We start from the raw sequence: 13168 nt of genomic DNA, 5'->3' as shown, positions 1-13168 counted from the left end.
GTGAATATTTATAGAAATAAGGAAACTTCTTCTGCCAAAAGCTTCTACAACTTGTGTTTTACAAGGTCAAGTTGCTTTATAATGGTCCAACTCCATTTTCTGCACAGAAATCAACTTAAATGGTGGAAAGTTGAAGATACTTGTTTGGTTTTCAGTACCTATCAGATATCCTGAAACTCTCAGACTTGTCTTAATGCTCTTACAGCTTTAGTGATGAAACCACCAGTGGTGTAAAGAAATGGATGCCTTCTAAGCTATTAAAATAGCTTTAGTGAACTCCTAATGAAAAGGAGGGAGAGCAAGTTATTCAGGATCTGTGAGTCTTTGATATCACTGTTCAGTTTGTAATTATATCTGGCAACATGTTCTGACAGCAAATCAGTGGTCTTGCTCTCTGCCTAGTCCCAAGCTTTTAAGAAAGAAAGAACAATAGGATTCATGGGAAGGAGGAGGTTTTATTTATCTAATTCTAGGTGTACTAGGTGCTGTAGGTACATTGGAAATAACTGCATTACTTGGCAACTGCTAACACATCCTATAGAAACTATTACTGTATACAAACTTGAAAGCTATTGCTACAGGGTAAACAGTTTTAAAACAAAGTTGAATCTTATTGTATTTATTAAGTTCTGATGCCATTTTTATCACTTTTAAGCAGTGCCTTCAAAGCCTCAAAAGTATCTGTCAAAATCCATACATGTAGTAATACATTTATGTTTTTTAAAAAGTAAAAAAGTATTTTAAATAGCATAGTGGAAAGAGGAGATTCTTAATTGTAGGAATCATAGCCAAAACATGATACAGAAACTGAAACCTGGTGTAGGTTCAAACAAACTGGTTAAATTCCATGGCAGGAAACTCATTGTGAGTTAGTGAATACACAGAAACCACACCTGGCTCAGGAAGTCCTTGAACTCAAAATAAGTGGAAAAGCATTCTTGTGTTCTGTCCCCTATGGTAAATTCTTGTGCTGTTGAGCCAAGGTGGGTAGGTAAATTTGTTTGTTCACACCTTTGTGGGACTTGTCTTGAGAGATACAGGTACTGCTCAAGAGTGTGGGTCTGTTCCAGTGTGTTTGTCTAATAGTGGCTAAGCTGGGGTTATCTCCCTGTTGGGCCAGTGTGTACAGTTCTCTCCATTGGAGTGGTTTGAGTTAAAAGGCCTTTTTATGTGATAAAGGTATGATCTGACACTTGCTGCACAGGGAAATACAGGGTAATGTCTTAGTGTTCTCATGTCTGCTTATGTCCCTTCCTTCTCTGGATAAGGTATGGGTTTTCTCATTATACCTTGTAGGAGTACATACATTATAACCTTGTAGGAGTATATACATATGCAACATACATATAGCACTAATATTTATGTATGCATACATGCAGATGTATGTGTAAAAGTAAAATGAGCAATCTGAGCAATAATCAAGGTTAGAAAAAAGTCTCACTTGTTCTCTGTGATGAATCAGATTCTCCATAATGATCATCATGGGAAACAAGTGAGTCTTTTCTAACCTTGGTTATTGCCCAGATTCCTGTTGAAGCACAATTAAGTTACAGGGAATTCAAAACTGGCAAACCTAGGAACAAGTGGGCGATACCATTCAGAGCTGCTGCCAGCAGCTTTGTTTACATATCTCTGTGTCTGGCTAACCAGCATCACTTGACAGAACGGGGTTAGGAAACAACCATATGTGTATTTAGCCTGGGAGTTCTGTCACAGATGGAGAACAGCAGCAGCCAGAAACAAAACCTCTTTTAGTTGTACTCACAGCATCACATCAACACTCTGGACCACATCTCTTAAACTCTTGTGATTTTGTTTTTATTATTATTTTTATGCTAAGTATGCCACCTTTGATTACATGAAATCACATCTGCAGTGATGGACTCACTGGATATAAAAGCTTATTGGTAGCTTTTAGTTGCTGTCCTATAAATGTAGTTCAAGTGTTTTAAATTAAATGTCTGAATTTGGGACTCTTCATTACCTGTCCTTGTTCTATTGAGCTGCTCTCCATCATGAATTTGTCAAAATAACCTTAACTCTGTAGTTCATGTCACAAATTTGTCACCAGAATGATTGTTTGGGGGGACACTTAATTACTCTCTTTCAAAATAAATGTAGCTTGCCAAGGATTAGAACAGCAGGGATGCCTAACTACTACCATATTTCATTGGAGGAGGAGTGCCTTAGCAGGGAAGACTAATTGTTGCATGCCTCCATAGGCTGTCATTATCCCTTCATTTGTAGGTTTTAATTAGTAAAACTGCCATGGTGGGTGAAAGCAGCAGAACAGTAATGCTCTGATCAACAGCTATCTGGATATCAGGACAGCAAAATTATTTAAATTAAACCAAACCAAACAAACCCCACCTTTCTTCAAGGCTGGTACATCTGTTAAAATGTTCTGGCTGGTAGCAGTGTCCAAGTTTTTACTCAGCCCACCACACAAAATGCTGCCATGGAGACTGGTGGGGACTTCTTCCTTTTGTTTCCTTAATATACTCAATGACTTGATTTTCAGGTACCAGCTCTTACTGTCATCTTCTGACTGTTCCTGTGTTAACTAGTAAAACAACTGGATTTGTATGAGGGATTAATTGTTACAGCAGCATTGTGCAAGCTTGCTGCAGAGATCGGTATGAGTATAGTTTTTCCTTTTGTCTATTTACAACACAGTTCAGTGGTGGGAGAGAAGATCTGCCTGTTGTGCCTGAAGGCATGTATGTCATCCATGCAGGTGGCTTTTTAAAACACTTGCAATGATCTCAGGTTATTCATGGCACCAAGGTACATTGCTGGGTGCTTCACTTTACTCAGAGGCAGCCTTAACAGGGGTGTGTTGGAAGTCCCAGCACTACCCAGGGCAGACTATTGCAGTCTTCTGTGGCAGAGCTTCTGGATCCATTCCCCCTGCTTATTGCTGTCATGCTACCATGGCCTTATCCAGGTGGGAAGTTGATTTCAGTAGGCAGAGGGGGCAGCAGGTTATCTGGTTAAATGTGGGGAAGGTATCTGTATTGAAGGAGCTTTGTTTCCAGGGAGAGGTGGAAGGAGGGTTTTTTGAAGGAGGATATTTCCAAGGATAGAGCTGGGTTGATCTTGGAATAAGACTCCTTGGACCTGAAAGTTTTTTTGTTTTTAATTTTAAAAAGTCTGCCTTGTTGAGTATACCATCTGTAATATTCCTCCATGATTATATAGTCACAGGGATCTAAATGTTTGTTTGATTAACAGGTGACCTAGTTTAGTGTTCCTACTTCCACTATTTGTCAAGTTATACAGCCTTTCTTTCTTTAAATGTGGATAAACATTCCAATCTTGGAACAGGCTGTGTAAATACTTTTGCTAGTAACACATCTTGTTAATTTTTGTGAACAAAGTAGCATGTTAAAACTTTCAACTTTGGTGATTATACCACAAAATTTACTATTAACTTTTGTATGAACCACTTCTAAAAAAGCTTTATACTGAAGCTGCATTTCCTCATGGGCTGCTTTCCAGTAGTGAACGCTATAGACATTATGCTGTAAGCTTGTGTATATGTGCACATTATAATAATGCCCCATACCAGCCCAAGGAGTATTTGAAAATTCCTACCAGTTTCTGAAATGATCTGCTCTTCACTGAAGTCTGGGATTATCTGTCAAATTTTGAGTTTTTCTGAAGGCTACTTGGTAATGTGTGTCCTTTACTTTTTCTGTTCCTCCTGGTGGCTTCCATCAGAGGATCTCACTTTGAGGTGCTGCAGAGGTACTCTGGGTCTGCTGAGCTTCCTAGGCCTTGAAAAGAGGGGAAATAACTTAATCTTGAAACACTACTGGATGAGTCTGACAAGTTCTCTTTCACTGCTAGTGCTTCCCTGAGTATTAGAGTAAGGGGTATAAAGTAAGATGAATTTGCAATCAGGACCTGCCTTACAGTCCTGAAATTAATAGAAGCTGCTAATCAGTAGCTTGATGAAAGGATATTGTCAGTATTTGTCACAAAGCAGACAATAGTTAATATACTTCACTAACAAAAAACTTTCAGGACTACAGAGGACTCCACAAAAAAAGTCAAAGGAAAAATAGGGATAGAAAATCTGCAGGGAGAGAGCTGAAACCTCTAGATGGTGTCTATGCACATATTTGTTCCTATGTGCAAATAGTGCTGGGTATGTTTGTGGTTCTCTTGATGGACCTGCAAGATACTTGGCAGAGATCTGAAAAGCTGCTTGGTTATGTATGCTGACTGCTCGCAACTCACACCCACTTGTAATATAAACAGCTTCCTTCTGGATATTGGATCTGTTAACCAAATGTATAATGGAAAAACTTGTTAGCGAATCAGGAGAGACAGCGAACCTCAATGTTTCCACATAATATTTTAGTGATGAATATTTGGGATCCCTTGAGGTGTAAAAATGCTGCTTGAATGCCAATATCAACCTTTAGAACATGTGAGAACTTCTTGCATCCAAAACTGATTTCTGAAACTTAATTGCTTTATTTTGAGATTCTTTGGAGAATACAACAATCTCAGAAATACTGATTGGAAAAAATCCAATCTGCCTGTTGATGAGATTCAAGAAGAGGGATCAGTTCATAAGGAAAAAAGGTTTGCATTGGGAAATGCTTCATATCATATTTGATTTCAAGAACTAAATGGATATAAAAAGAGTTCAAGCTCTTGCACTGCATCATTATATAGTGAAATACACCTGCTAAGAACAACTGTAGAAATTCTATCTGGCCTGATGTAAAACATGCAAGTATTTGTTCCTGAGGCTTGTTTGATTAGAGTATACAGGCTGGAATACTTGTCTTGTATGCCTGCCTAGACACTTTTCACTGTTATCATGTGTCTTCTATTGACTTCTTTTCCATCTGGAGACATGACCACTCTAAGTCACTTCCTGCTGTTCCTCTGGGAGGTTGTCATCCCTCAGGCTGGTGAACATAGAATTGGCTGGGGACAGTTCATATGTTATCTTCTCTTAAGGAGTCAGAGCAGGTAGCACCCTTAGCCTTTGGGAAAGGGTATGAAAGACTGGAAAAAGAATATCAAAGTTTCCAAAACAGATTGAATATTTTGGGCATAATAAAAGATTTTTCTTTATTACTCCAGAATAAATTGTATTATTGTGGCATTAATATTGCTTTCAAATAAGACAAGCCTGTCCCTTTGTGGCCCTAACCTTTAAAATCTGGCAGTTGCCATTGACCACAAAAGATGCTGTGTCTAAACAGTCTATGAACCATAAGTAAATGGAAGCAAATGCTGCCTTGCTGGCAGCTGTGAGGAGCTCCATCCCCAGATGAATTTGGCAGATACTGACCTAGAGCTTGCATCCAAACTGTGGATGGGCATATCTGCCATGTATTCATATCCTTACTCTACAGCTACATTAAAAAAAAAAGGTTGGAGACAGCATGTGATGGCTGTAATTTCTAAAGCTGAATGGTGCACTGGTGGGGAAGACTTATTTTTTGCTTCATTAGTGTCATAAGCTGACCTCTGGGTATTATGTTTGAGAATCTGAGTAGTACAAGGTGTATTGACTGTGGTAGTTTTTTAGGGATTTGTATGACTACTAATGTAACAGAAAATGCATGCAGGAAATGATTAGTGAGAGGTGTTGTGATAAGTTTGTATCAAGATGGTTCTCTACAGCATAAAGTCTTACCTTCCAACAATAGGCTCAAAATTGACAAAAATGATTGCAAGTGTTGTCCTTGGCACCAGGCTATCTCTGCTATCTAGTGGAACCACCAGTGAAGATGTTGTCACAAAGGTACCCAGGAATACAGTTGTGGGGATAAACAAGTATCATAAGCAGTTCCTGTGGAAAAAGGAAAAGCAGCTTTCTTTCTAGGCATGGACAGCTGTTCCCTGTAGAAGCAGCAGTGTTAAACCTCAGTCAGTTTCATTCACTTCCTGAAACACCTTGAAGAGGTTTCTCTGCAGGGAGGCTATAAACATCTATATATTATGTCAAGGAATAGCTTGGCTGCTGGATTTACTTGTTACCTGCTGTGATGAAACTCTTCCCTTCCATACTCTGCTGCATAAAGATGACTCAGGGCTTTGCAAATAATGAGAACTCAGTGAGGTCAAGACTGAAAACTAGTGAGGATATATGCTTGGGGGCAAATGTGCCTACTGGACTTGGAAGCTACAGAGGCACTCAAGAAGATGAGCTTCAATTTAGGGAGGTGCAATATAGGCTAGGACTCACTGTAGGACTCATGTGGAGGGTGGAGGACTCCACAAAGCATCTTAGGCCAGTAGCCTTTGGGCTAAACTTAGTCTTCATGAATACCGGCTTAGCTAAGGATTGAAACACCAATGTAAGGACACAAAGAGCCCAGTCGAAATTCGACTGATAGAGCCCAGTCAAAATTTTTTCATGATATTTTCATAGTCTTGGGCTGGGAGCACAGAAGTGGAGGTCATCTGAGAGCTATCTCTCTGGTGTGGTTTGGAGAGGTTATTCTAGGTCTAAGGAACAGCATTGAAATATCAATGGACATGGTTAGGTGCTTGATGCCATGCTCAGGAGATAAAGGAAAATTATTGAGGTAGCTTTGAGCAAGTATGAGCTCTTGGAGGAGTGAGCTCTTAATTTTTTTTTTACTTTCACAAAATTATTGAGTAAATAGGAGAAGCCAGTGACAGCCTTCAGCACAACTTTAGGGGTGAGTGGTCTATGCAAATCTATTTAGTAGTGAGCGTGTTAACTTTTCCTTCAGAGACTTTGGGCATGTGTGGCTGTGCAGGAGGTGTTTGTCCCTGGAGACACTCTCTTGAGGTCAGTCAGTTGGGGCTGCCAGAGTCTGGGGACAGTGGTCTTCAACAAGATCCTGTGTGTACAAACGTGTTGTTGTTAGGGAAAGCTGATTACCCCAGTGCTGTTTCTGTTGTTGAATTGCTCTTAATGCCATGGTGGTGAGAGTATTGTGAATGTCTAATTCTGCAGCCTGAGCTTTGGTATCTGCCCAGCACTTTAGGAAAGGTTAAGGTTGCACAGCCAGCTGCTGGCTCTCTTCTGCACTAGTTTGGCTTCTGATTGCTTCTATCTCAACTTGTGTTTGTAGTATGCAGCAGAGGATGGACTTGTACACACTAATGATGTGGCCAGGACAGTGTCCAAAGAATGGATTTGCATTTAAAGGCCGCAGTAGTTAGACTTCCTTAGTGAAGGTAAGGATAACAAGCCCCAGGAGATAGGGTTTGTGGGTATCATAGTGTTTTATTCAGATAACCACCATACTCAACATAATTTGTCATTTGCTGCCCTGAGAAGGTGGCTACGCTTTGCTGTGTCCAGAATGTCACACTGCAATATGTAAAACCCTATGAAAGCCATAATTTAAATGATTTTAACTACTCCAGTCATCTTAAGGGCTGCTGCTTTGTATATTTCCCAGGGCTTCAAATGCATGCTACTTTAAGCTTTAGTAGGAGTACTGAGAGCCTGCAGGAAGCTTCTCAGAGCCAGTTTTCTCTGTGGAGCAGTGTGGAGATGATGTTACTCTCCTAGCAATGCACTAAAATCAGGTGTTGGTTAGACAGAATAAGCCACTTTCTTAGGTAACTACAGAATCCAGTGTCTAAGCTTCACACTGATGTAAAATTGCAGCAATGAAGTAGTTTGTATAATAGCAGCTACTCTCTTGCTTTTGTGAGCTTTCTGATCAGGCCACTTCAGCCTTTCAAGTTTGATTTACTTGATCTTCTGTATAGGAACAGTCAAAGGGTGAAGCCACCCAGAAAGCATTTGTGCAGAAAAATGCAAGTTGAACTGCAAGGCAGTGTATTGATGGACCATGAGACTTACTGTGTCATAGTCTCAGAGGAAGATACAGAAATGTATTTGCAAAAACTGCTTCTGTAATCTCTAGTCTTTGAAAAAAATATGTAGCTAACAAAGTTATTAGATTTTTTTAATGCCCCTTTCTTTCCTCTATTCCTTTTTTCAGCTTTCTGTCTGAAAAATAGCAACAAAACTGTCTGGTTTTTCTAATTCTTCTCCTTTTGACACAGACATCTTAGCCCAGGGTGTAATCTACTTCTGGTCAAAACCTTTACCTGCAGCATCACCTCACTGTCATCTGCTCCAAGTGTGCTACTTTTGCATGTGTATAAGTGACCATCTCAGCTTGTTGTTCTAACAAGCTGGCCTTTGGCTGGATTGATGAAGATAAATCCTGTCCCTGCACTGACAGTGGGAGCCGTAATTAGCTGCTTAGTGGACTTCTGGCCTAAACTGTGCTACATCATTTCAGATCCATTTATTGTGTTGCCATCCAGTGACTAGATCAGGGAGCTTCCTGATCCAGCTGGAAAAACTGATGGGGTTTGTCTTTGTTTTCAGCCAGTGTACAGCTTAGCAGTGCTAGTTGCCTGTCTTGGCCCAGAGACAGGAAAGTAGAAGTGGCTGAAACAGGCTCTGAGACATAGAAATGGCATTGCCATGTTAGACTTGATTTTAAAGCTTCACCTCCAAAGATAAAAGGTCATGTAATAGTGAATAAATTCATGTATACTCTTAGTGAAGCACTCTTAACTTTAGTAGAAAATGTCATTAAAACTGTGTGTGCGTAAGGTGAAAACTAAAGCTTTTGGTTCTTCTGTAAAGATTTTTAATTTAGGAAATCAAGAAATTAATATTTGCTTTTATCATGGTGTTCAGTGACCTGCACAACTCTTTCATGCAGATTCCTCTACCCTTTCTGATGTTTTGAACAAACACAGCAAGCCTAGATGGAGATTTTGATTATGTTTCCAGCTTTACTGCTTCTCAAGCCAGTTGTGCTTAAGAGAAAAACCACCACAACTTTGGAAGTGATCAGATGGATCTGTTACTCCTTTAAAGTTCATGCACAATTTTCAGACATGCACACACAGACCACTAAGCCCTTCCCTGAGAGCACAGGTACTGAAATTGTGCAAATCCTTGAGGGTTTCTGCTTGATAAAGTATTAAGCTGCTCTTAACACAAAAATTCTTCAGCCTGAACCTACAAAGTCTGATCTCTTTTGTTCTTTGAAATAGGAAAAAATTCTTTTTTTACATAATTTTGCACACAGTTTAAAATAGTTTTTTAATTCAAGTGTTTTTCAACCTCTAATTTTGCATTTGACATTTTAATAAAAAAAATATTTTGTATATATTTGTCTAATCTCTGCAAAAGAAGTCACTGTAAACTTTATATGCAGGCATATTATACACAGTGCAGAAATAATTAGGAATGTAAAATGGATTATCTAAGGAAAAAATGCTGTAACTTTGTAAAAATGTGTGGGATGTTAAATGCTTTGTCTCTGATTCTTATCTTGTAGGCTTTTTCTATGCACTCAAGTATTTTAAAAGGCTTACAGGAGTAGGCATTTTCGACTTTGATCACACTGCGTACTCAGAAAATGAGAAATGCAGTTAACCTCTCTCCTGTGGTCCTACTTTCATATTTCCACTTCATGCTCTCCCCACCCTTCCTGGTGTTTGACTGTGTTCTATGCAAGAAAAGTAATGTGAGCTGTAGTTAAGACCCAGTGCCTTGTCTGCTCTGAGAGAGGGTCAGTCGGAGCTGGTAGTTTGAGCTTGGTCTCTCTGGAGCATGCCAGTAACCCAGCACCACAGCTCCCACTCTTACCAGAGAAATCAGATGCTATACATGCTCCTAAATAACTGCTGTCCTTTAGCAGCCCTGGGTCTCCCTGCCTGCCCTTGGGACTGGCTTCAGGCACTGGGGTAGATCACTGCACCTTTCCATGGCCATTAAAATCCTCATTTGTGGTGAAGAAAGGGGGAAGGAAGCCCTGAAACAGAAGTATGAGGCTAAATTTTGATTGGTTCTTTGGCACATTCAAAATAAATATTGCAGAACTGAGAAACACTGGCACTTTAGGTAGGTGGTGCTGTAGGAGTTTTTAGTGACCATGAACCCAAATCCACAACAGTGCCTTGGTATTCCTGAAAGCAAGTACAAGGGAAGAAAGAACAAAAGAGGGTGGTGGGGCGACAAAGTACAAAAAGTCTTCCAGATAAGGCAAGTGATAGTCTCATTTCTAGTGTATAATTAAAAAACCTCAATCTTTCCCCCTTTAATTCTTCCTCGATTTTTGCCCTTCTCCTTCCTTGGTGCAACCCTCCCCTGCTCACTCCAGCCATAGTAATCTAGATTTACAGTTTATCCTGGAAAACTTCATACTATTACAGTCTAAAGTATTTGACAGGGCCTTTTCTTAAAATCACTGTTCTGTAAACATGACTACAATGAACATGATTAATTGATGCAAGATACTTTTAAATGGTATTTTCAACTTTTCCTTCTGAGAAAATGGTTCTGCCTTTAATTATGTAGCTCAATTACAAATTAGTAGTTATGCATAGGGAAAATTAGCCTATATAAGCCACTAGGGAAATGATGGGGGAATAGAAGTTTTGCCTATTAACTGTGCAGGAATATCTCAAGTGTGCAAATAGAGACAGACAATGAGGGGATGGGAAGCAGTAGGCTGGAAAAGGTTTGGAAATATAAATCACAAACTGAATGCAAAAATAATTAAATGCTTTTGCAAAAACAAACTTCACGTTGGGTTGCACAAATGGGCTTCTTCTTTGTATTTTTCGAAGTATTCTCCACAGGGTAACTGTAAAACTTCAGCAAAAACTTATAACCAACAATTTGCTCAAAAACTGCAGAGTGAAGAGAAGCAATGTGAAAACAGCTTCCCCAGGCCTGCTGAAGGCATCAGCATTATTTATTTGGGTGAAAGGAGGCTGGGGAGAGGCATAAGAACAGTATATTAAAAATGTGGCAACAAAGAAAAAAGGAATAAATTCTTCCCATTGTGCATGGGACAGAAGTGAGGGATGGAGTTATAGGCAGGGATTAAGGGTTCAGAACAAACCTTCTCCTACCAGCAGTAGTTAAACACTGATCTGAACTGCCTGGACAGGCTGCACAGTCTCCACCCTGGTAATCTTTTGGGACTGGTTGGTCAAGTACTTATCAAAACTGGCACTGGTATAACTGGTCCCACTGTCAGGCACAGATGTGGACAAGATGTCCTCTTCACATGTTCATCTGTGTGATGATACTGCTTTTTTCTTAGGACCCTGACCTCAGATATTGTAAAGTTAGCTGTACATCTTAGCTCCCAACTCAGATGGTATATATTTTGTATTTTTCACAAGCTCTCTCGTGTTTTGGAATTTTTGTATTCTGTATTTTCAGAACTGAATTCTTTATATTCCTTTTCAATATGTCTCTGTTGAAATTCATTACAACATTAAATATAATTTAACCTAAAGCTGAATAGAATAGTATTTCCCTGTTATAATGTATGCATGGTTTAGAAAACAAACTAGAAATGTTTCCCAGAGAAGGAGGAAATGTGTATGTTGTTTTCTTTTTGCAAAATTAGTTGGCAAATCTCACAGTTTTGCTATACCTTAATATCTCCATTATCTCAGTTAGGCAGGTCCTCAGCTAGAGGCAATTTTATTTATTTAAGCAGGAAAGGCTGAGACTCCATCAGTAAAGATGAAAGTCCAATTTCACAATGTAACTTTCTTGAGGTTAAGAGAATTGATTGAACTTGAGATGGGAAGCTATAGCTCATGTGTTTGAATGTGTAAAGAATTTATAATATGAAGGTAACTGGAATTAATATGAAAAAAAAAGTTGAAAATGCATATTATACTTTCATAAAGACTATATTTAAATTTATTGTGTTACATGGAGAAAGTTTGTCTTTTTTCTATGCTCCCCCCCCTGCCCTGTTCCGCTTTCCCCAGCGTCACCTCCTTGCAGCTCCTCTCTGGAGCTGGGAATAGGGTAGAGTTGGGCTGTGCCCCTCACTGGGAGGAAGGGCATGAGAGGGAACCCAAAGCACCAACCATCCTGAGCAAATGCCAAAGTGCTGCCCCAGAGAGAGGATGACAAAGGGCAGGCATGGCCTGGCCTGCTCCCCGGCACCTTCCACCCAGACCGTGTCCCTTTCTGGTGCTCTACTCGGGGAAGGAGCCTGTGTTTGCTGGGCTTGCCAACCCCTCAAACCACCTGGTTATTTCAGCAGGTGCTCACACAGGCACGGTCAGCTCGGGGAGCCACACAAACTCCTTGCTTTGTTGTCATTTAATCGTTAATCACTTGAATGGAGATGTAAACAACTGTGCTCTCTTGTACCCTCCCCCAGAAAGGAGCCAGGTGATCCTTTTACACACTGTAGGTCCCTCTGGGCACTCAGAGCAAGTGGAAGCAAGATGAGTTTGCTTTCCCTCACCTTTGCCACCTCTGCCCTGCTTGGTTTGTGAAGCTGATGGAAGGTCATGCTGTACTAAAGGAAACAAAGGAAAAAAATTGTTTTCATGGTGTAAATGGAACATGGTGGTAAAAACTGTTTTCCTGTGGCTCTGGCATGTCACATGGCAGTTCCTTGGTGTACTACCTGCAGCTCCCCAGGGAATGTGGTTCTGGTCTGCTCTGGGAGCTCCTGTAATGAGACACTGCACTAACAGAGTTGCAGCAAACCCTGCTGAAAGGATATACAGCCAAAGCACTGCCTACAGAACCAAGCTGGAAACAGCTGCAAAAGCTGACTGTGACTGCACTGAGAAAAGTTATTAAATACCAATTTTACTTCTTCATTTACTCCTGTGAAAAATGTGGCTGCACACATCAGCCTGGCTGGGCTTGAGGGAGATGATTGATTGCGTGGCCATAGCTGAGCAAGGAACCCACATGAACTCCAGTAAGCCCTGCCCTGACTGCCCCTCATTGCCTGTGACAAACTGTCTGAAACACAGAAATATCATCTCACACTTGAACTTTGGGGATTTTTCAACTTTATCTCTTCAGGTAATGAAAGATATCACTTCTGCCTACAAAATATGCCCCTAATCATATCCTGGGACCATGATTTCATAGTATGAAAGCAACCCCCTTTGAAAATCCCTTCTCCCTCACCATCCATGCTTGCACCCAGCCCTGTGCCACCACACACCACCTTGGGTCCTGGGCATAGTCTGAGGGTCCAAGGGTATTCTTGGCCATGGAGAAGCAACAGAGATCTTTAACTACTCTTTAGCTGGCTATTACTGAACACAGTTTGGAGCTGGATCAACAATGGTGGCTGCACACACAAAGGAGCCAAGCCAGGAATGAGCAGTGCAGAACCAA

General features: G+C 40.4%; 1 protein-coding gene across 1 annotated transcript in view; it reads left to right on the top strand.

Moving 5' to 3' along the window:
• ESRP1 (epithelial splicing regulatory protein 1) overlaps positions 1-7167 on the top strand; it is a 30322-nt gene extending 23155 nt beyond the window's left edge. Inside the window, exon 14 of the mRNA XM_036406602.1 lies at positions 7077-7167. Within this exon, the coding sequence (XP_036262495.1) occupies positions 7077-7167 (91 nt within the window). The remainder of the gene's footprint in view (positions 1-7076) is intronic.
• The last annotated feature ends 6001 nt before the right edge of the window (positions 7168-13168 follow it).

Source organism: Molothrus ater, chromosome 1 (assembly GCF_012460135.2).
Source record: "Molothrus ater isolate BHLD 08-10-18 breed brown headed cowbird chromosome 1, BPBGC_Mater_1.1, whole genome shotgun sequence".
In the NCBI taxonomy this organism is placed as follows: Eukaryota; Metazoa; Chordata; class Aves; order Passeriformes; family Icteridae; genus Molothrus; species Molothrus ater.
Note: the sequence above shows the minus strand (reverse complement) of the source record. Positions and strands in the feature narration are given on the sequence as shown.